This window comes from Trichechus manatus, unplaced genomic scaffold, assembly GCF_000243295.1.
Source record: "Trichechus manatus latirostris isolate Lorelei unplaced genomic scaffold, TriManLat1.0 scaffold00091, whole genome shotgun sequence".
Taxonomy (NCBI): Eukaryota; Metazoa; Chordata; class Mammalia; order Sirenia; family Trichechidae; genus Trichechus; species Trichechus manatus.
The window spans coordinates 4,583,329-4,606,519 of NW_004444027.1; the positions used below are offsets into that span (position 1 = coordinate 4,583,329).

At 46.5% G+C, this 23,191-nt stretch overlaps 1 protein-coding gene across 1 annotated transcript in view; it reads right to left on the reverse strand.

The window, feature by feature from the left end:
- The window catches only part of SCARA5 (scavenger receptor class A member 5), a 136,902-nt gene extending 126,323 nt beyond the window's left edge, over positions 1-10,579 (reverse strand). Inside the window, exon 1 of the mRNA XM_004382184.2 lies at positions 10,459-10,579. Coding sequence (XP_004382241.1) covers positions 10,459-10,570 — 112 coding nt within the window. The 5' untranslated portion in view covers positions 10,571-10,579. The remainder of the gene's footprint in view (positions 1-10,458) is intronic.
- Positions 10,580-23,191: the final 12,612 nt, after the last annotated feature.

Here is a 23,191-nt window from a genome sequence, read left to right on the forward strand (position 1 = left end):
TGGATAATTTGAAAGTAACCTGCACTGATGTGTCAGTAGAGGAGGGCAGAGCCAGCGTCCTCCCTCAAGCCAGAGAGAAGGAAGCAGGAAGGCAAGCTCGTGGGAGACTCCAGGACTGGGCAGGTGTCAGGACACTGTGCAGAAGGTGAGGCCATCACCAGCTCCCAGTCAGCTCTTGATAGGGTCTTAAAGTTAACCAATAACCATGTCTACAGGGGGTATCCCAGGCTAGCTCTACACTGCCAGCCCCCTCTTCACGGATGTATTTATATTTTCCAAAACCTACAGTTGAACTGGAGTCCCTGGGTGGTACAAAACAATTAACACACCCGGCTGCTAACTGAAAAGTTGGCAGTTTGAGTCCACCCAGAGGTGCCTCAGAAGAAAGGCCTGGCAATATACTTCTGGAAAAATCTGCCACTGAAAATCCTGTGGCGTACAATTCTACTCTGATACACATGGGGTCACCATGACTCAGAGTCAATTCCACAGCAACTGGTGTTTTGTTTTACAGTTTAACTATGCCCGGGATCACCTGGTTTGACTATAGGCCAGAAGCCCCAGGAGATAGTAAGGGGTATGGGGTAGGGGCAGAGCATTTCTCTGACCTGATGTCAGTCTTAAGGGTTAGTATCCTAGACTTCTCTCACAAATCATTTAGGACCCTGTCATTATGCTCTTGTCCAAACCCATTTGAATTTATATCTATTTCCTGCCAGCAGCACCACTTAGGATAATTCATTCCGTCTGTCCTCTGCATTTTAGTCATTTATTCCCACGCCCCACCCTAACCTCGTCATTGCCCAGAACTGCTCCTCCACCTCTGAAACCTTAAACCCTAATAATTCGCTCTCTGGCCACAACCTTGTAACCCTACAGCTCTCATAGTCCCTTGCTGGTGCTAGACCACATCTCTACTATACAGAGACTCCAGGCCTGGAACTGGAGGAGACAGAATTGAGTTGTGACAAAGGGTTGGGGTTAAAGACCAGACAGACCTCAATTTGAATCCAGGCTCTACCTCTGACTAGCTGGGTGACCTTGGGCAATTTAGTTAACCTAAGACTTCATTTTCTCATCTACAAACTGGAAATAATGATATATACTGAGGTTTAATTTAGACAATTTATTAAGGCCTTGAGCACAGCGCCTGCCTGCACCATGGTGCTCAATCAAGGGAGCCATTGTGTCATTACCACTTCTAATTGGACCCCTGGTGCCCCTCCCCAGCCTCCCTGAGCTGCCCCTGGCCTCCCTTGGCCTCCACGCCACCAAGAGCAAAGTGAATTTCAGGGCTCCCAGTGCTCCAGGACAGGGCCACCTCTCCTCTGACCCACATACCATGGTGGCAAACGTTGGGGGAGGACCGTGCCCCAAAACTTTGTGTGCTCCTGGCAAGCACTCACAGCCCCAAACACATCATTTTCTGCCCTGAGACACCGGGATCATCCTCAATAAGCCCTAGATTCTGGTTTAAATCAGCCCCACAAGAAGCTACAGGATTCCCAGCACTCCCTCATCACTCACACTGGAATCTCCAAGCAGTGATGTTTACCTCCCTCTTGACTCCATCTCCCCCCACCCCAACTCCTGAAGCCTTCCCCCTGTGGCCCTGAAACTCCCAGTCAGTCATCAGCAAAACCCCTTATTTCTTCATGCTGTGCACTGAACCATTTACTTCCTTTTTCTAACTGAAGCCCGACTCTCCTTTCTGCTTCCTTGCCCTCTCCCCTCATACATCAACCCAGGGGCGGGCTAGGTGAGTGTCTTTGTTCCTGGTTGCTACCTCCAGACCTTTCTCTCCCGTTCCTCCCTTAAAAGCCCCAGTTAGGACTCCCAGGTCATAAGACTGTGTATCTTCTCCTCGCCCGAATCATCTGCTAACCCTTCCCCTCTCCCAGCTTGTCATCACTCTCTAAATCTCCAGTCCTAGCTCCTCCTTGAACTCCTCTCCTCCCAGATGCTAACCTCCACCCTACCTGAGCCATTCACTGTGAATCAATTCCAACACTTAGTGACCCTATAGGACAGAGCAGAATTACCCCATAGGGTTTCTGAGGAGCAGCTGGAGGATTCGAACTGCCGACTTTTGGTTAGCAGCTGAGCAGTTAACCACTGTGCCACCAGGGCTCCTGAAAAGTGACAGGTGTTGTAAATGTAAAATATACACCAGATTTTGAATACCCAGTATGATAAAAAAAAATATATATTGTTTGTATTGATTACATAATTTTTATATTGACTTTATGTTGAAATAATATTTTGGGTATGTTAAGTAAAATAAAATATATTACTGTATTTAAATGAATTTCATCTGTTTCTTTTTACTTTTTTATGTGGCTACTAGAAAATTTTAAATTGTCTGTATAACTCACATTTCATTTCTACTGGTCGCTGCTGTTCTAGAGTGTCTTGACCAATAACTGAAACCTTTTCTTAATCCCAATTCAAACATCTTCATTATAACCACCACCTCCTATCTTCCTAATTCACACCCTCTAGTAACCTGACTCTAGTGTTCTCTAAAAATATGTGGATCTCACTAGAACCTACAAACTATTGATTCTACTGCCTTTTTACCATCTCTCATCCCTCATGTCCTTCCTTCCCTTCTTATGCATGTTTCCATTGCAAATGCTCTTACATATACTCTAAGCACCACCCATCTGTCAGTTCATCGTACTGTGGTGGCTTGTGTGCTGCTGTGATGCTAGAAGCTATACCACTGGCATTTCAAATACCAGCAGAGTCATCCATGATGGACAGGTTTCAGTGGAGCATCCAGACTAAGATAGACTAGGAAGAAAGTCCTGGCAATCTACTTCTGAACATTAACCAATGAAATTATTGAGGATCACAACAGAATATTGTCTGATATAGTGCTGGAAGATGAGTCCCCTAGGTTGGAAGGCACTCGGGAAGATGCTGCAGGATCAGGCAAGGCCTCATTCTGTTATACATAAGGTCGTCATCAATTGTATCCCACTTAACAGCAACTAACAACAACAGTATACACTAAACTCCCGTGCCCTTTTCTTGACTCCTCATACTTGTTTGACAAAACTCACCCTGGTTAAATCTAACGCTTTGCCAACTCTGTACTCCCCCGAGTATAGCTGGAAAAGAAGAAAAACATACCACCATGCTAACTGGTCTTACTTTAAACTTATGACGACTCAACCCAAGTGGGTGCTTAAGGCCGTCCAGCAAGCATGCTGCATTTCCTTTGTCCATTCACACTCTCACTCTCCTAGACACGTGTTTCACACCTCCTCCCCAACCTTCATTCTCGGTTTCCTATTTCACAGAGAAAACAGAAGCCATAATGCTTCCATATGCTCCTACCACCATGTAACCACTGACCTGCGTCTGGGCAACACACTGCCTTTTGTCACTATATTTGAGTTGCCTTTGCATCTAGCTCAGGCCGACACCCCTGACTGTACATGAGGTCCCATCTCCTCTTACTTACTAAAGGACATACCTGCAGCAGTTTAGCTTAACCAGTGTTTCCCTCTCCATCGTATCACTCCATTAGCATAAGACATACCGCTATTTCTTCCATCTTAAAAAAATAAAACAAACTTCTCTTGATCTCTCTTGGTGAAAGTATACACAAAAGATTAGGTTCCCATTTAATAATTTCAATACATATGGTTCAGTGCCATTGGTTACATTTTCTACATTGTGTCAACATTCTCATTATTTCCATTCTGATTGTTCCGTTCCCATTGTCTCTTGAACCCACACCAATAAGGCTCCCCTACCCCAACTTCAGTGAACCTGCCTTCGAAAGGTCACCGCTGACCTCCATATGGCTCAAGCCAGTGGCCTTTCGGCAGCACCGGACACCATTGGCCATGCCCTTCTCCTCAATACCTTCTCTTCACTTCAGGACCCGATGCTCTCTCATTTTCCTCTTTCACGAGTTGCTCCTTCTCAGTCTCCTTTGCCTCCTGCCTCTTATCTCCCTGACTCTTAGACCTATTAGCATTGGTGCATACCCACGCTCCTTCCTTGGACCCTTCTTGCTTTCTTACACGCCATAGCCAATCTGCCAGCCAATTCTGTCAGCTTTCATCGAAAAATACACACCCAGAATTAAATCACTTCTTCCCACCTCCACTGCTATCTCACTGTTCTGAGACACCAAAATTTCTCACCTGGATTATACAATGGCTTCCTACCTGGACTGTTTTCTCCCATATTTGTCCAATTCAGTCTACTCTTGACGTAGAATCCAGAGTGATCTTTTAAAATGTCAGCTCATATTATTTCTCTGCTCAAAACCCATTTCACTGAGAAGAAAAGCTCAAGTCCTTGCCTGGCCTACCAGGTCTTCAATATCCTGTCTTCCATCATCTCTCTGCTTGTGTCTTACTTTTTTCTCCTCCCTCCCTTGATCCCAGCCCACCCGGCACACTCCCACCAGGGCCTTTGGATTTGCTGAAATGCTCTAACTCCAGATTTCTGCCATTCCACTAAGAAAGCTGTGCTATTCTATAAGAATTGTTGTTAGCTGCCATTGAGTCAGTTCCCGACTCATGGTGACCACATGCACAATGGATGAAATGCTGCCCAATCCTGTGCCATCCCCATGATCAGTTGCAGATCTGACTGTTGTGATCCACAGGGTTTTCAATGGATGATTTTTGGAAGTAGGCCTTTATTCCTCACTCATCTTAGTCTAGAAGTTCCCCTGAAACTTATTCATCATCATAGCAACATGCAAGCCTTCACCGACAGACAGGTGGTGACTGTGCATGAGGTGCTTTGGCTGGGGAATCAAACCTGGGTCTCCCACATGGAAGGCAGGAATTCTACCACTGTTTTCTTGCTGCTGTTAGGTGCCACGGATGTTGACTTATAGTGACCCCAATGTGACAGAGTAGAACTGCATCCACAGACTTTTCTAGGCTGTAATCTTTAAGGGAGGAGATTAACAGGTCTTTTTCCCAGGAGCTGCTTGTTTGTTGGGGTGGAACCACCAATCTTTCTGTTAACAACCAAGTGCTTAATCATTGCGCCACCAGGGCTCCTTTTTGCTCTTGTTTGGTAGGGTCAGATCCCTGAGTGTGCAGTAGGCTAAAGGAGCTAATATCTCCACTGTTCTTCTGCTCCTGTGCCTGATTCTCCAACCTGTAGAGGCTGGTAACACTTTGTGAAGCCCAGGAAATTCACCCCTGCCCTTGAGAAGCTGGCCCACCAGGCTCCAGCTAAGCCCAGCGAAGCAGGGAGATTTGATTGATGAGAAGGTGGATGTGAGGACTCCTCTTGGAGGATAACTTAATTTTGCGGGGATGAAACACAGGGATGGGAAGCCTGGTCCCTAAACTCAGCAAGAAGGAGTCCAACAGCAGCAAGGAGCATGTGTAACTCATTACCTCTGCAACTTTCCCACTTGGAGCCGAGCGGATGATGTCAGGAGCGTGGCAGAGAGGCTGAGGCCACGGAGTAAGCATGACTGCAGTATTTTTCTGACACTAACACTTCTGTCTGGCCTTCGGAAAGCGCAGCGGAGGAACCAGCCTCAGCCAGAGCACCACCCACTCCCAGCCCTCTGCCTCCTCCTCCCGCTGGCGCCACGTAGAGGCGCACAGCTGTACAGGCGCGAAAACAAACGCGGGAACAGGGAAAGGTTAGTGGGTGGCGCAGAAGAAGCCAGGAGAGAGGGAAGGGGAAGACCGAAAAAGCAGATCCATATGGCCCCTTGTTTGGGTTTCTGTTTGAAGGGAGGTGTAAGTAACACCAAGGTCAGGGAAGTCTGCATTCTGGCATTAGCCCTTCCAAGCAGTTCCACCATCGCAGGCGGAACTCTGCTATTGTCCGGTGGAGACAGAGAGGTGAGGACTGGTCTCTGACCTTCGGGGACTTCCCTCCCAGCGTGGGGCTCAGATGAAAATAACCATGACTAAGACATGTTCCAGAGAGATGGCTCAACCAAGGAGTACAGAGGGGAGGTGGTCTACAGACGCCACGGGGGGTGTATGTGGGGTAAGCCTGAAAGGATCAGGGATTTGATATGCAAGATGACATCTCATGGGGAGGAGACAGAGGCGACCAGGCACATGACAATCCCTCACCTTCTCACCTGGTGAGAAACGGGGAGGAATAAAGCAGAGTGGGAGGAAAGGAGAGGAGAGGGAGGGGAAAGGAAGGGAGAGGAAAAGAGAGAGGAGAGGAGAGGCGAGAAGAAATGAGAAACAGCAAGAAGTAATCTGAAGAAGTGGAATGGTGATAGCAGGCACCACACTCTCATGGTAAGGTCCCTTCCTTTCTGCTGAGGAAGCTCCTTGGGCAGCAAGTTCCTGCCCAGTTCACAGCACAAGTCTGCTCCCCCTCACACCTCCTCTCTTACTTTTTGCACCCCCACCTCTAGTTGTGGCAGGGAACTTCTTTAGCTCTCTGGAGTTTCTGCCCAAATCCATAAAATAGGAACGTCTCAGCACTTCAGCTTTTGCAAGAAAGGGCGGCCCCATCTGACTGGGGAGGTGGCCACAACCTGACACCTAGTTATCCCTGATTCTCTGATGGATGCCCAGGTTCAGGCTCTCATGCTTGCCGGTCTGTGCTCAACAGGGAGTGAGCAGGTCACTACTGCTCCATGTGGCTGCCTGTGTAAGTGTCTCCCCATGAACATGTCTCCAGGTCTCAACTTGGGAGGAGTAATAGTAAGCTACATGTCCAAGCCACATCCTTGGATTTAGCTTCACCAGGAATAAGGCACACTGCTGTTGTTGTTAGGTGCCATCGAGTCAGTTCTGACTCACAGCGATTCCATGCACAACAGAACAAAACACTGCCTGGTCCTGCGCCATCCTCACAATCACTGCTATGCTTGAGCCCATTGTTGCACCACTGTGTCAATCCATCTTGTTGAGGGTCTTCCTCTTTTTCCCTGACCCTCTACTTTACCAAGCATGATGTCCTTCTCCAGGGACTGATCCCTCCTGATAACATGTCCAAAGTATGTAAGACGAAGTCTCGCCATCCTCGCTTCTAAGGAGCATGCTGGCTGTACTTCTTCCAAGACGGATGTGTTCGCTCTTCTGGAAGTCCATGGTATATTCAATATTCTTCACCAACACCATAATTCAAAGGCATCCATTCTTCTTTGATCTTCCTTATTCATTGTCCTGCTTTCTTATGCATGTGAAGCAATTGAAAATACCATGGTATATACTGTATCTTAAATTCCCACCTGGCTCCTAGTCTATCTCTCAATTGGTTCAAAATCCAGAGGTGAGGGGAATTAGTTCTTAGCACCATCAACCTCAACATGGGTCATATTCCTTTCTTAGGGAGAGCTCTGAACTACAAGTATGGAGAACTGGATTCTGGCTGATAACCAGTTGAGCAGCCTTGAGCAAGTCACTTAACAGTAATCCCAAAGATTTCTTGAGCACCTACGATGTACCAGGCACCAAGAGATTCAAAGAAGAGTAAAATAATTTCCCCAACCTCAGGAAACATACGGTCTAGTAAGGATGAGTTACCATGCTACCTAGCAGTATATGCTACATCAGAGTAAAACACCTCGTGTCCTCCTACACCCCCCATCCAGCAGGAACACAGAGGATCACTTTAGAGATGAGGACACCGAGGCCCAGAGCGGGGACATGCCTTGATGAGAGATACCCGTGCATCAACTGTGGTATTGGGATGGAGCTTCAAATGATCAATGGGGTACCAATAGGTAGAGAATATGGGATGGGATGGGGAGGATGGGGGAATGTTCTAGGAGGAGGGTACAAAGGCACAGAAACAAGAGACCACAGACAGACCTGTGGATACATGTTGCAGGTGATGGGGGTGAGGAGGGTGAGGTTTGCGATCTAGGCTGGTCAGAAAGGACATTATCCATGCATAACCTCTAAAAGAATGTGCTTAAACTCTAACGTCTTTAAGGTCCCACCAGCAATAAATTCTGATTCATATCTTAGTATCTGGGTTGCACTTTGGCTACTTTGCTTCCATTGATCCTAACATCCTTAGGGCCAGCCTCAAACCAGAAGGCACCTCCTCTCCTGCCCTCCTCCCCATCTCCCTACCTGTAAGGGACTATAAGCCCCAACACTTTACAGCTTTAATTTACTGAAGGCCCATGGTGTGGCTTTGACTTTGGCTCAATGGTACTCAGGGTCTCCCTACTTTTCCCCATGACTTTCTATCTCTCTTCTCTCCCATCACCTGCCTCTCACTCCCCATGGCCAGCCTTGTCCTCTCTCTCTCCCGTTACTCTCTCCAGAGTCTCTCCAGAATCAAAATCCTGGAAAAACAGATCAAATCTGGGTTGAATTTCCCCAAGTCAGAGATCATGGTTTTCCTCTTAGAAATGGAAAGGAAAGAAAGTCAAACCACAAATTCACAAGCTTTTAAGTCTTTGGATTCGTCTTAACCCTCCAGTCTTCCTGGTTTCCCCATGTCCCCCATGCCTCAGGTATATCCCCCAGATGATTCTAACTCATGGCAACCTCATGTGTATCAGAATAGAACTGTGCTCCATAAGGTTTTCAATGGCTGATTTTTTTCAAAGTAGATCACCAGGTCTTTCTTCCACGGCACCTCTGGGTGAACTTGAACCTCCAACCTTTTGGTTAGCAGTGGAGCATATTAACCATTTGCACCACCCAGGGACTCCACATCACAGGATTGGTGTGAGCATGAATGGATTTTCCCTACAGCTGGGGATCCCAGAAAGCACAGTATCTGGGGTTACCATCATTTTTTTAATCCTTCTGGTCCAAATGAGATTTTCCTACCTGGGATTCAGAAAAACAGAGAGTAATATGATGAAAGGGGAAGAGGGTATGATGACCCAGTAGTACCATCCCCCCGCCCCAGGCCTCTCCCATTCCTGTGGCCCCCCTGCCCTGCCATACTGGAACCCGGGCTGGCCCTGACTCTCCTGAAATTATGCCACTCTGTGTACGCCATTCTTTCTTGCAAAACCAGTCCTCTTTGCTAATGTGTTGGTGGGGCAGAGGGCTAGATCAAGACTACAGAAAGCCAATTTCACCTTCCCAGGTATGCTGATGGGGAGAGCTGAGCAGGGGCCACGGACCCAGCTCCCCAGGGTCCTTCCTCTCTTCTCATGTGGCCACAAGCCTCACAGAAACATTGCTCTGACTTGGAGTAATTCAGAGCGGCATACCTTTCCTTACCTCTTCTATAAAATCGCATTCACTCTTCAAGGTCTTTTCCAGAAAGCCTTCTTCCTGCTTTACGCTAATAATCACATTTATTCTAACCTGCGTTATATTATGGTTAGTTCACACCCCAGTCCCTTCCCCTGGGATTATAAGCCCTTTGAGGTCAGGGGCTGGTTTAACTCCTCTTTGGAGCATCCCTGGCACATTGTGGGCACTCAAAATATATTGTTGACTGGAACCCAGAGGCATAGCTATAATGGCAGACAGTTCACTGGAGCAGGACAAGGAGGCATACTGGTCAGAAGTCCAAATCTCCTGCTCTCCTCCACCTGCTGAGAATGTCCCTGCTCCCCTGCCGGTCTGAGTCACCAGCTTTCCTTCCTACACTCAGCCCCTTATGGAAGGAAAGGGTTAAGGTATGAGGGGAGTAATTTCTCTTTTTGAGTAAATTCAAGACAAAGGTAGTTAGCAGAGTGGAGTAAAGCAAAGTCCAGTGCTTGATAGGAATTTGAATCGAGGCCTGACTCTGATTGGCCATAGGTCTACACAAGACCCTTCTCTAAGCCTCATTTTATTCATCTTTCAAATGGGGTTGAAGCTTTCTTCTCCTACATTCACTGCCAAGAAGAAGAGTCTATTCATTTATGCATTTATTCATTTATTAAGCACCTACTAAGTGTCAAACTCTGTTCTAGATATGGAAGAGTCAGGTTGTTGGCAAAATTCTTTGAGTGCCTTGAGGAAGCTACATCAGTTGAATCCCCAGCGTTTTAGCAAATAACCAGTCCCCAAAGATGAGTGCCTTCTGGGTCACTGGAATGGGTAATCTCTTCCCTGTGGTGTGACCTGGGGCCTCAGGCCCAAGGGGAGGATGAACTCAAGATGCTCCTCATTTGAGAGGTCTGGGCTGATTGGTTTGGATGTTCTTGTCTGATCAGAGCCTCACTCACTTAGAAGAGAAGATGGTGCAAAGGCAAGACTGCTGCCCTGAGAGTCAGGAAACTCAGTGCTGGAACTTCTCTATGAGTGACTAACTGAGTTATCCTTAATGCTTTTCTCAGCCTCAACAAGCTCATCTGTAAAATGGGTTTAACTATCTTGTTGATCTCAAAGGTTTGTTGAGATGAATGAATGAGAAAACATATGGAAAAAAACTTTCAAAGCATGAAGTTCAAAATATGCAGAATCAGATGAGGAGGTCACCAGTGCCCTGGGGCAATGCCAAGTTTGGGGCCAGGCAGGGCTCTTTTTCCATCCCCAGGGAAGATCTTCCAGCCTAGCTGGAGGTTGAACCCAAGGAACTCACCATCCTCACACAGGTTCAGCTTGGAGAGGCTTCTGCCATCAAAGGGCTCCTCAAAGATGGAGCCAGTATCTCGGTCGCTCACGGTGTGCAGGTACATAGCTTTATTCTCCATCCTGCCCTGTAGCAGCCAAGAGGGGGAGAGGAGAGGAGAGTGAAGAAGTAGGCAGGGGAGATATAAAGAGAATAAACGATAGGTGCAAACAAACTAACAGATAGAACAAAGTGCCCCTCCCCCAATGACCTGATCCTGAACCTGGGACCTCAGCTCATCAACAGGATCAAGGTGCCATCCTCCAGATCCTAGGGTCCCAATCCCCCCACCACCCCTTCCTCAACTTCCTCAGTGCTTGCAAAGGCAAGGGCCCTTTGGACCTTTCTGATATTGAGATCTATCCCCTTCCTTTCAATAACTCTCAGGTGGGGCCAGAACCCTGTGCAGGTGAGGATCTGCCAGGTCCTTTCTGAGTGAGGCCATTGTCTTAGTCATCTAGTGCTGCTGTAACAGAAATACCCCAAGTAGGTGGCTTTAACAAACAAATTTATTCTCTCACAGTTTAGAAGGCTACAAATCTGGATTTAGGGCACCAGCTCTAGGAGAAGGCTTTCTCTCTCTGTTAGCCCTGGGGGAAGGTCCTTGTCATCAATCTTCCCCTGGTCTAGGAGCTTCTAAGCATAGGAACCCCAGGTCTAAAGGATGTGCTCTACTCCTGGCTCTTCTTTTTTGGTGGTAATGAAGTCCCTCTCCTCTCTGCTCGCTTCTCTCTTTTATATCTCAAAAGAGATTTACTCAAGATACAACCTAATTCTATAGACTGTGCCCTGCCTCATTAACATAACTGCCTCTAATCCTACCTCATTAATGTCATAGAGATTAGGATTTACAACACAAAGGATAATCACATCACATCACAAAATGGAGGACAACCACACAATACTGGGAATCATGGCCTAGCCAAATTGACACATTTTGGGAGGACACAAATCAATCCATAACATTCCACCCTTTGAGCCCACCAAAATTCATGTCCTTACCACATGTAAAATACATTTATCCCCATCAGCTGTGCTGGGTGGGAACTGGAGGAGTAATCTCTGCTGGTCCAAATGGTGACCAGGGAGCAATTTCTGAGCCTTCTGGAGCTCTGGACATGTCAGAGTTGGATTTTCACCTTGGTTAGAAAGGAGGGAAACTTAACTCAAAGGAGAGTTGAGGGGGGGGTCTCTCTGGGGTATCCCACTAGTCAACACTCTGAAGAGACCAGAACTGTTCCCAAACCCAACCAGGCTGGCATTGTCAGAGGAGCAATGACTCCTCTCCCTGGAACCTGAGGAGCAGGCAGCCTCTGGGTGGCATTCCCAGATTCTGGCAGCAAGGAAGGCCATGGTGTCTGGCTGGTCACCTGAGGCACTTATGTCTTTGGGTCTACCCCATGAAGCCACTAAAAGTAGAGTTTCAGGAATGTATCCATTGACTTGGAAATGTACTATGCTATTTTAAGAGAAAGCCATGTAGACAACAGTGTGTACACCACGATCCCATTTTGTAATATATACACACGTATGTGAGTATATAAACGGGTATATAAATGGACTGGGAAGGCTGTGCCCAGTGATGTTAAGGGTCACGCCAGATGAGAGATTTTTTACAAGCCTCTGGCTGGAGGGGATTATAGGGATTTTATATTTTTCTGCTTGCTAGATTTTCTGGTTTTTTTTTTTTCCCTATGATGAGTTTGTATTAATTGCATAATGAGAAAAAGCCATTTTTCAAGCCAAGTTATAAAGTGTTTACTTACACAAAATGCTAAATATTATTTTTCTTACATACATGCTCAATGATTTTACAAATTATTCTCTATCTCAGTTCTGGATCTTCACTTCTGATGCTCTTTAACTATTTTGATGATGTTTACCCAAATAATCCATTTTTTAAAAATGAATTCTTTGGAAGAGAAAAGCTTCTAGGAGGAGAGGTCTCCAGCCCAGTGCCAGAGCAAAACTAAACCCTGAGCCTGGGAGGCTCTGGAGCCAGATGTCTGGGAGATGGGGAGGAGGTGACCCAGTGCCTGGCACGTGGCAGTGGGGGAATAATACTCATTGATACAATGGATCAGTCAGTTCCTTCCTCTTCAGAGGCAGGGTGGGAAAAGCGGCATCGTTACCATTTCATAAACAGGGATAATGAACCAAGGAGGCTGGCAGCATCACTATGCCACACAGAGCAAAACGTGAATCCTCCTATTTTCATAACTTGAACTTTATCTCTAGAGACCTCTGACTTCAGGGCTGAGAAGAGGCCAGAACTGACCAGTTGCTATAACAACTCTCCTTACAATGACCCACGAGGTATAGGAACTTCTGCTCTTGTCTTGCACATGCACACACAATCATGGTGTCCCCAGTCTCTGTGGGCCTTTTTTCCAGCCTGTGGGAGAGGCTGAAAATGGGAATCCACTGCTCTGCCAGGATTTCTCCTCCCTGCCCCAGAAGTCCCGCAAAGTCCCGAGATACCTCCCACCCCAGCTTCTCTGTCCTGCCATTGTGGTGTCCAGTCCACACATGAACACTTTGCTAATTTCCTAATAATCGTCTCTCTGTCCAAGTCCTCCACCCAGTAAGGACCTCAGTTGCAGGGTCCCCTCCCTCACTTCCCAGTGCTGTGTGTGGCACCCTCCCTCCGGCCTCTCTCTTCTGAGCTGGGAAGCAGGAGGTGAGTGCCTCTCATGCAGTGATAACCCACTCTCTGCCAAAGGCAATAGCTGCTGCTGCTGAAGGTGGCCCGATGGAGGGCTGCCCATGGTGGGGAGTGGCGATGGGGGCCCCACCTTTATTTCCACCTTCCTCGTCTTTCCTTCAGCTCCTGGACCAGAGCTGGAATGCAAGGCCTGTTATCTGGAATCTGTCTGTGAGGCTGCCCCTCCTCCCTGCCCCTCAGCTCGTAGTAGGAGCGGGAGCCCTGGGGAGTCAGTGGGGAAAGGAGCTCAGTGCTGAGCAGGAGGCCAGATGTGAGTAAGATGAGTTTGGAAATGCTCGGCCAATTCTGCTAATGTTTGTTACTTGGAGATGAAATATAAGAACATTCTGTCTGCCCCAGGTTGTATTTCGAGTTGTTTTTCTTTCTTGGGGAGTGAGGGGACAGGAATTTGGACCCTTAGATCATTGGTCTTATAAGCCTTTGGGCCAAGTTCACGCTCTCAGGCAAGGCACAAGTTGCTGAGCGTGGCGGCAATCCTAGCAAAGGCTCTCCCATGTGCAGCACCCCACAGTTTATAGACCTTTTCATCCAGAACCTCACTGTCCTCCCAGCAGCACTGTAAGGGGGCAGGGCAGTGGTGTCATTCCCATTTTAAAGATAAACTAACTGAGGCCCAAAGAAGCAAGAGCCAATGAAGGTCAGAGAGGGATCAGACACCGGGCAGGGGGCTTCCCACACAGGACACTGGCTCATCCATGAGTGCTTTGCCCAGAAGCATGTGTCAGTCCATTTTGGTGGCCGCCCTAAGGGTCTGAGACCAGTGAAGAGTTGCATCGCAGAGCTAGCCAACCTACCCCAGCAGGTAGGGGCACCTGGACCGAGGAGAGACTCAGTGAGCTCAGAGGGCAGGAACTCAGGCCCAGAAAACATTAGCAGGGTAAGGAAGCCAAAGTGACCTATGGACAAAGCCAAGTAACCTGCACTGTAGTGTTTCCAATCAAAGGTGGGGCCTTCCTGTAAACAGGGAGGGGACACTTTACTGACCACTTAGGGATGTCTTTATTCCTCCCAGGCGATTTTACCCAGGGTTCTTAGGAGGGCAGGCTAGAGGCATGAGATCTCCTGCCAGGTTGCATATCTCTGAGCTGAAAAGGCCTCAGTGATCCACTGCCCAGCCCAGGAGGGTCCCAGAGGACATGGTTTATATCCTGGCTCTACTACTCATAAGCTGGGGAAACTTGACCCAATCAGCTGATCTCATTCGCCCCAGATTCATCACTTCTAAGGCAGGAGGAGGAATGTCTGCCAACCACTCAAGGGTGTTGGGGGCCTCTTATAAGATAATGAACATGGAAGGGCTTTAAGAATGGGGTCACCAGGGAGTCGGTGACACATCCTGGTGAGAACCAAGATCCCAGCATCTTCTGACACTGCCAGGCAGCCGGAGTTGTGGGGAGAGGTCTCCCAGGTTCCAAAGGTCTCCCTCCTGCCTAGCCAGCCCCAGAAACCAATGCTGCCCGGGGTTCCCTTTGCAAAAGACAATCACAGATCCAGCCCCAGAGCAGACATCTAGACCCTGACTCTCAAAGTCCCTCTCCAGGCATCAGAAGGACCATCAGTTCTTCTTGCCGAGGGGTGGCAAGTGCCTCACTGCTCCTAAGATAACTTCTCTGCATTCCAGCATCTAACTCTGAAGGGCTTGCAGCTCTTCTTTGGATCTCCTAGTTTTAAACTCATCAAAACTAAATAAAAATTGTCATGAATCCCTAAATAGGCTTTAGACCCTCTTCCCCCTCTAACTGTACTAAGTTGGAAAGGTGCAGATGTTTTATGAATAATCTCTCCCTTCACATATTTCACCTGTGGACACACATACACACACACACACACACACACACACACGCACGCACACACGTACACTGCACATGTAGAGGGCATTGATCCAACTTCAGGCTGTCACCTGTATTATCTGCTCGTTGAGTAGGCTCTTGAGCTGTGACACAAGCCAGGCAGAGAGCTGTCCCTAAGGCATTAGCTCCCCTCTGGCATCCCAAATGCAGGATCATGCTCTCGGGCCCAGGCAGCTGGAGGAGGGCCCGACTGGGATTTCAGAGGGTCAGATAACTGGGCTTGTCCCACCTGGAGCAGGCTCCGCCTGCTCTACACCCTGAGGATTCCCACAGCAGAGCTCTGTCTCCCAGTCTTCTCTGACTGCCTTAGGGACACCATGCCTAGGTACTGGGAGAAAGGTAGTGCCAAGACTCACCTGAGTGCTCCACTGAGGTCTTGGAGTCAGTCTCCTTAGTTCCTGGTCTTGGCCATGGTGGAAAGAGAGCTTACTGCTGCCTCACTGAAGCAAAGGTAGCCCTCGCGGCTTGTCTCCACAGCTAACAAAATCCGGATGGAGTCATAGAAAGTGGCTGCAGGGGCTCCCAGTAACTTGTCTCAGGGCACAACCACAAGGGGTCACTTCTCCAGGAGACCAGGTCAGGAGGCAAGACTCAGCCTTCTGCTCTGGGGGCAGCCGATGGGGGCCCTGCAGCCTGGGGGTCCCTGAGCCCTATCTTGGCTCCTCAGTCAGCCAAAGGCAGCAGAAGCGTTCAGGAGATGATCTGTGGAGGCACCAGCAGCTCTGCTAGGTACTGACTGAGATGTGAACTGCATCTGCTCTAGCTTCGCCTCTTTGTAAAAAGTTGTAGGAGGAATTGCCACGGCCAAAGCCCTTGTTGTGGCGTCTGGAACACATACCCCCTCTTGTGGCCAAACCGCAGCATTACAGCTCCACACAGGAATGCTCTCCTGGCCCAGAGCGGAGAAGTGAGCCTTGCTCTTGGGACTTCACACGCCTATTCTAAGGGCACTGGTCCTGCTCAAAATACTTTTTTGGAAAGCTTCTGGAAGAATGGCATCTAGATCTGGCTTACAAACCACCCAAGAAAACCAGTCTAATAAACTTATTTATAGGACAGACAGAATTGGCATTGCTCAATTCATTCACCAAAGTTGGCTTAGAATTACTTTCCTGCTTTTCCTGAAGTCAAATTCACCGTAAGGAAACAGACTGGCCACACTGGGGCTATTCAGAAAAACGCTCTGTGGGCTCTGCATAAACTTCCCAAAGTCAGGCTCAACCCAACTCAGCAACAAAACCAATACGTATGGAACACCTACTTTGTGCAAGGACCAGGAGACACAGGAGCAAATGAGACAAGCTTGCTGCCGTCAACGGGATAGCAGTCCTGTAAGAGAGATGGACACATACACAAATAACTGTAAGTCTAAGCATGGCTGATTACATTTGAAAAAGAAGATCTTTCCAAAATGTTAAGGGAGCAATTAACTTCGGATTGGGGTGATGGGAGGACCTAAGGTGTTAGGGAAGCTCCAAGAATGTTTTGAGTCATGGCAGCATTGTCAGTTTATGTGGGTGGTCTCCCAAGGACAGAGATCTGAAGGCAGTGCTCATAAATAGGCTACCAGTTGTTGTTTAAAAATTCAGCTTCAATACCTCAGGATCAGGCCTCGTACATGGGAACTGTTTGCCAAGGCTCAGCTCTCCCCACAGGGCAGCTGTGAACCCACAACCAAGTCAGAAATGTCTTAGTCATTTCAGTGACTGGGCCTCCTGACTGTCCCTGGGAGGCAGCGCAAACACAAAGCTCTGTTTAACAGAAAGAAAAAAAGAAAGTAATTATATAATAATAAAATCAGTTGCTGCCAAGTTGATTACAACTCATGGTGACCCCATGTGTGTCAGAGTAGAACTGTGCTCCACAGGATTTTCAATAGCTGATTTTTTGGAAGTAGCCCACCAGGCCTTTCTTCTGAGGTGCCTCTGGGTGGACTTGAACCTTCAACCTTTTGGGTAGCAGCCAAGTGTGTTTACTGTTTGCACTACACAGGTATTCCTATATAATAATAATAATAAATGGCGGCATACACTTACAGAGTACATACCATGTTCTAGGCAATTTCAAGTATTTTTCATATATTCACTCATTCAATCTTTACAAAAGGGGCCCTGCTGTTGCAAAAGTTAAGTGCTTGACTGTTTGAACCCACACAGCAGCTCCATGGAGAAAGACCTGGCAATCTGCTCCCATAAAGATTACAGCCTAGAAAACCAAATGGGGCAGTTCTACTTTGTCACACGGGGTCACTATGACTCAAAATCGACTCAATGGCACCTAACAACAACAACCTCTACAACAATCCTATGAGATTGGTACTATTATTCTCATTTTACAGAGACAGAGAAATTAAGTAACTTGTGCACACAGCTTGTAAGAGGCAGAGCTAGGATTCAACCCTAGGCAATCTGACTCTAGAGTTTGTGCCCTTAACCACTCTTCTATATTGCCACTCAGCAGACAGAATGTCCTTTAGTCACCTATCAATTTACCAATACTCTAGGAATGTAATCTTAGGAAATAGCCAGAGTGTATTAAAACTTTATGTCCAGGGATCTTCATTACAGAGATTTACATTAGCAAGAAATGCAGTGGGTTAGGGAGGCCCGGGTGATGTCCTTTTTACCTAAAATAAAGTTTTAACACTACTGTAAAGGAAGGGAAAGGAAGGGGACAGAGAAGAGGGGGAGGAGCACCTTCTTTACAATCTATAATTGCTGATACAGACTTAAATGTAGTAGTCTAGATTTCTGCACATGAGACTCTCAAGTGAGCATAGAACAATTAAACAGTAAAATTGCAGAGAAACAAAGCTTATCCTTTTAAACCCAGTAGTTTCAGGCAAGGGGACACTTGCTAGTGAGGATAGGAATTACCTGGAAGACAGGTTTTCTAGTGAGTAAGAGTCCTTCCAGCAGCTCTTAGCTCAGGTGATACCTTCTTATCACCTAAAATCAGGGTGGTCCAAAAAACTGTTTGCTTCCATTCAGGCACAGAAGGCATTTGTAATAGAAATTTTTTTCCCAGAAGGTATTATGAAAACGTGATTGCATTGAAGGAGAGTTACATAGGCTTCAGAAATAGCAAATCTCTAAAAATACAGTCAAATGAAGTTTGTGTATTCCAAATGGAGGGGCCAAGCTTTGAAGAACTGCAGATGGAGAAGCTGAGAACTCTCCACAGTGACCCCATACAGAGTAGATGGAGCACAACAGAGCCCAGAAGATGTGCTCAAGTGTTTACTGCTTTATTTGAATCATTTCGTTTGTTCCCAACAATTCTAGTGCTGGAGAAACTGAGCAAGGAAGAAGCAGAAGGTCAGAGTGCTTGTCTCTTAGACTCAACATTCGTAACTCTATTCCACCTCCCGAGCACCTCCATCTGCGGGGATTCCTTCCATACACTCAACAAACATCTATTGTGTACTTTCATGCAATGTATTAGAAATGTTTTTACACAAATGAATTAGACCAGCTCCTATCCCTAAGAATCTCAACTCAAGGGGACAGAAGGAGTAGAAGTGAAGGGGCCCAGCCCACTGCTCCCTCAAGGGCCTCCTCATGGCTTCAGGTGCTCTTCTGTTTGGATGCATCTCACGCCATCATCCTCAGGCCTGACTTTGTTCTTTTTTTCCCCAGTAAGAATTTTCCTAGGGGCCCCTGGGTGGTGCAAACTCTTTAAACCTCCAGCTACTAACCGGAAGGTTGGCAGTTGGAATCCACCCAGAGGTGCCTTGGAAAAAAGTCCTGGCAATCTACTTCCAAAAAATTAGCCATTGAAAACTCTATGGAGCACAGTTCTACTCTAACACACATGGGGTTGCCATGAGTTGGAATCATCTAGAATGCAACTGGTTTAGAGTTGGGTTTTTTTTTTTTTTTTAAGGCTTTTCCTAAAAAAATTCTAAAAGGTTTAACATAATTTAAATAAAAGTAGACACGTAGTAATTGTACAACTTGTGAAATTTTCAAGAACATACACTTGTATAGCCAGCACCTGGGTCAAAAGCAGAATATTCCGAGCACCTTCGAACCTCCCCTTGATCTACTTTCCAGGTGGCGTGGTGGTTAAGAGCTCGGCAGCTAACCAAAATGTCGGCAGTTCAAATCCACCAGCTGCTTCTTGAAAAGCCTATGGGGCAGTTCTACTTTGTCCTATAGGGTTGCTATGAGTCGGAACCGACTCAACGGCACCTAACAACAACAACAACCCCCCCACTAATCACTATATTGTCTTCTATCATCATAAACTATTTTGCCTGTTCTTGAATGTTATATAAATGTAACTCACCATACCTGTCCAGCTTCTTTCACTCAACATTATGTTTATGAAATCACCCCATTTTGTTGTGTTTAGCAGTAGTTCACTCATTCTCATTGCTGAAAGTATAAGTGAATATACCACAATTTGTTTATTCTTTCTACTGTTGATGGATTTTGGGTAGTTTCCAGTTTTTCACTGTTATAAATAGTATTGCTGTGAATACTTTTGTGCATGTTTCCTGCTGAACATATGGATGCATTTGTCTTAGGTATACACCTTGGAGTGGAATTCCTGGGTCATAAGGTGGTCTCGTGTTCAGTTTTAGTAGTTATTGCCAAAAACATTTTCCAAAATGGTTGTACCAATTGGCACTCCCTCCAGCAGGGTATGACGTTCCAGTTGTTCCACATTCCCGCCAGTGCTCAGTAATATTCATCTTTTTCATTTTAGCCATTGTGGTTTTAATTTGCATTTTCCTTATAACTAGTGTCTTAGTCTGGGTTCTCTAGAGGAGAAAAACCAGTGAAGCACATGTACAAATATACAGAGAGATTTACTTCAAAGAAATGGCTCATGCAATTGTGGGGACTAGCAAGTCGCAAATCCCCGTGGGTCAGGCAGCAGGCCGGAGACCTCGGCTGGCCCACAGGGTTGCAAATAAAACCCACAGCCATCGAGTCAATTCTGACTCATAGCAATCCTATGGTACAGAGTAGAACTGCCCCATAGCATTTCCAAGGAGTGGCTGGTGGATTTGAACGGTTGACCTTTCGGTTAGCTGCCAAATGCTTAACCACTGTGCCACCAGGGCTCTGATCTGAGGAATGGAGCTCCCAAATCAGAAAACAGCCCAGTCCTCTGTGAGGGTCCATTCCTAATCAAGTCATCCCTAGTCATTTTTATTTCCTCCTCTATAATTTTCTGCATCCACCCCAAAATAATTATGTATACTTTTATAATTAGAAAAAAATACTATACCCTCTTAAAAAGATGATTCTGAGATTATGTTTATTCTGAAACTACCAATGATCTAGTAAAGAAAGCAGGCATATAAACAACAAACACCACTGTAAGTCTGAATTATGGGCAAAGCCTTAGATTTATAGTCTCAAATTCTGGGCTTTAATCTGACCATTCCTACTTTCCTGACCTTGGGCAAATCACTAAATCTTGGTGTTCAGTGTGTTCATCGAAGATAGGATAATAACCCCATACTACAGGGCAGTTTTGAGGACTGGATGGGATTAGACAGTGACTGAAAATCCACTAGTTCCATGAGATGTTCCTAGATGTCCCTTGTAAAAGGGTTCTCTGGTCAAAGCAAAAGATGTTCATTCACCGCAGGATTTATCAGAACTTTTAAAATGCTATTGAGCATGGTGATTCTCCAACAGGAGGATATGGTGTTAAGCCTTCTCCATTCTTAGTTGAGCACAGAAAACAATGAGTGTGTTGTTCCACAGGATAACACTTAAGGAAGTTGTGAGCAAAGGTGGTGTCATGGGTTGAATTGTGTCCCTAAAAATGTGTCAACTCAGCTAGGCATCATTCCCAGTATTGTGTGATTGTCCACCATTTTGTCATCTGATGTGATTTTCCTATGTGTTGTAAATCCTACCTCTATGATGTTAATGGGAGCCCTGGTGGCATAGTGGTTAAGAGCTCAGCTGCTAACCAAAAGGTCAGCAGCTCAAATCCACCAGCCACTCCTTGGAAACCCTATGGTGCAGTTTTACTCTGTCCTATAGGGTCACTAGGAGTTGGAATCGACTCAAAGGCACACAACAATGATGTTAATGAGGCAGGATTATGGGCAGTTATGTTAATGAGGCAGGACTCAATTTGCAAGATTAGGTTATGTCTTAAGTCAATCTCTTTTGAGATATAAAAGAGAGAAGTGAGCAGTGAGACAGAGGGACTGCATACCACCAAGAAAGAAGCAGTGGGAACATAGCGTGTCCTTTGGACCCAGATGCCTGCACTGAGAAACTCCTAGACCAGGGGAAGACTGATGACAAGGACCTTCCACCAGAGCTGACAGAGAAAACCTTCTCCTGGAGCTGGCACCCTGAATTCAGACTTCTAGCCTCCTAGAGTGTGAGAGAGTAAATTTCTCTTTGTTAAAGGCATCCACTTGTGGTATTTCTGTTATAGCAGCACTAGATAACTGAACTGGTGGTAAAAAAAAAAAAAAAAAAAATTGCTTATATTTAAATTAATTCTAGAAAAAAACAAGGCTGGTCACTCTGAGTGCCAAAACATGGAAGATATCACATGCTCTAGGAGTGTGAGGAAGGGGCCGTTCATTCTGAGAGGACAATAAAACGATCCTACCAACAGCTTCCTGAGAGAGGGACCGTGTCTCACTTGCCATTATACCTCTAGCCTGCAGCACAGCTCCATGAACATGAGTGCGCTGAGTGCCTAAAACATGGGTTTCACCAAGTAAATTCCCTGCCCTCCACCACCTTACCTTCCCAGACTGTCCAAGACAACTTAGCCTTCAGCACCACCTCAAGACTTGACCGTCATCTGAAACTGTCTCCACTGACCAATCCTTCTCTTCTCTAGCTTGTTATTGCATCCAGGGGCTGCTCCACCTGCTCACGTGCCTGAACATAGTGCTTTATGTTGCTCTGAGCTCACTGAGGTGGTTCCTGGGTGGTGCAAACAGTTAATGTGCTCAGCTGCTAACTACAAGGTTGGAGGTTTGAGTCCACCCAGAGCCACCTTTGAAGAAAGTCCTGGTGATCTATTTTGAAAAAATCAGCCACTGAAAACCCTATGGAGCACAGTTCTACTTTGACACATGGGTTCTCCATGAGTCAGAATTAACTTGACAGCAGCTGGTAAATGAGCTCATTGAGGTCAGGGATCATGTGTGCCCCCTCCAGCATCTAGCCAATAGTCACAGAGCAGGTGACAAGTCCACTTACTGATTGGTCACATGTATGGTAAACCTCAGAGATGCCCTGTGGTATTATGGAGAAAAGACTGGATGTCAGGCCAAGAAGTCCCATCTTGACTCACAGCTCCGCCTCTCACAAGCTGTGTAAATATGGGCAAGTCCTGGAATCTCTTTGCATCTGAGTTTCCTCATCTGTAAAATTGGGTTACTCCTTCCAGGCATTTCCATCTCACGGGTTATTATGAGGGAAGGCACTTTTAAAACTCTAAAGCACTTTACAAATGTTAGTAACTGTTATGATTTTTGGAAGTTGACAGCCCCTGACAAATGGAGCATTAATCGGGATATGGCTCTTTCTTTAGTGTCCAGCTGCTGACAGCTGGCTCTGAGTCCAAGACAATGGGAATAAGATCCTCCGCCTTGTACAGTTCCCTGCTCCCCATCCATCACGGAATCCGCCCAACATCTGCTTCATCTCGATGTGCTTGGCTCATTTCCATTCATTTCCCATAAGGTGTGGGGATGACGGATTACATGGAACAGCCCAGGTTTTCTGACAGGGGTCCAGGGTTGTCAGTAGTCATCTAGCTGAGCCTCTGTCTGTCGTGTGCACAGGCCAAAGACCCATGGGCAGGCTTTCCCTGGAGTTCCTTATATTGTCAAATTCAATGGCCTGGGTACCCGAAATGGAACATAAAGTGAAGGGCTCTAAGAGGACCTGTCTCGGAGCTGGGATGATTTAAACTCTGTTTGGGAATTGAGTGATGAGATAATTCTAATGTGAGCAATTCATAATTGGTTGTCAAACATGTTCATTCAAGTAAATCATAAGAAGCCTCTCAAAAAATAGTGACATTTTGTGCCAAACTCACTTTGTGGGCTAAATGTAAAACAGGAACCAGTATCAGAAAAACTCACCTTCCCAAGTATAGGCTATGGGATACCAGTCTTCTCAAG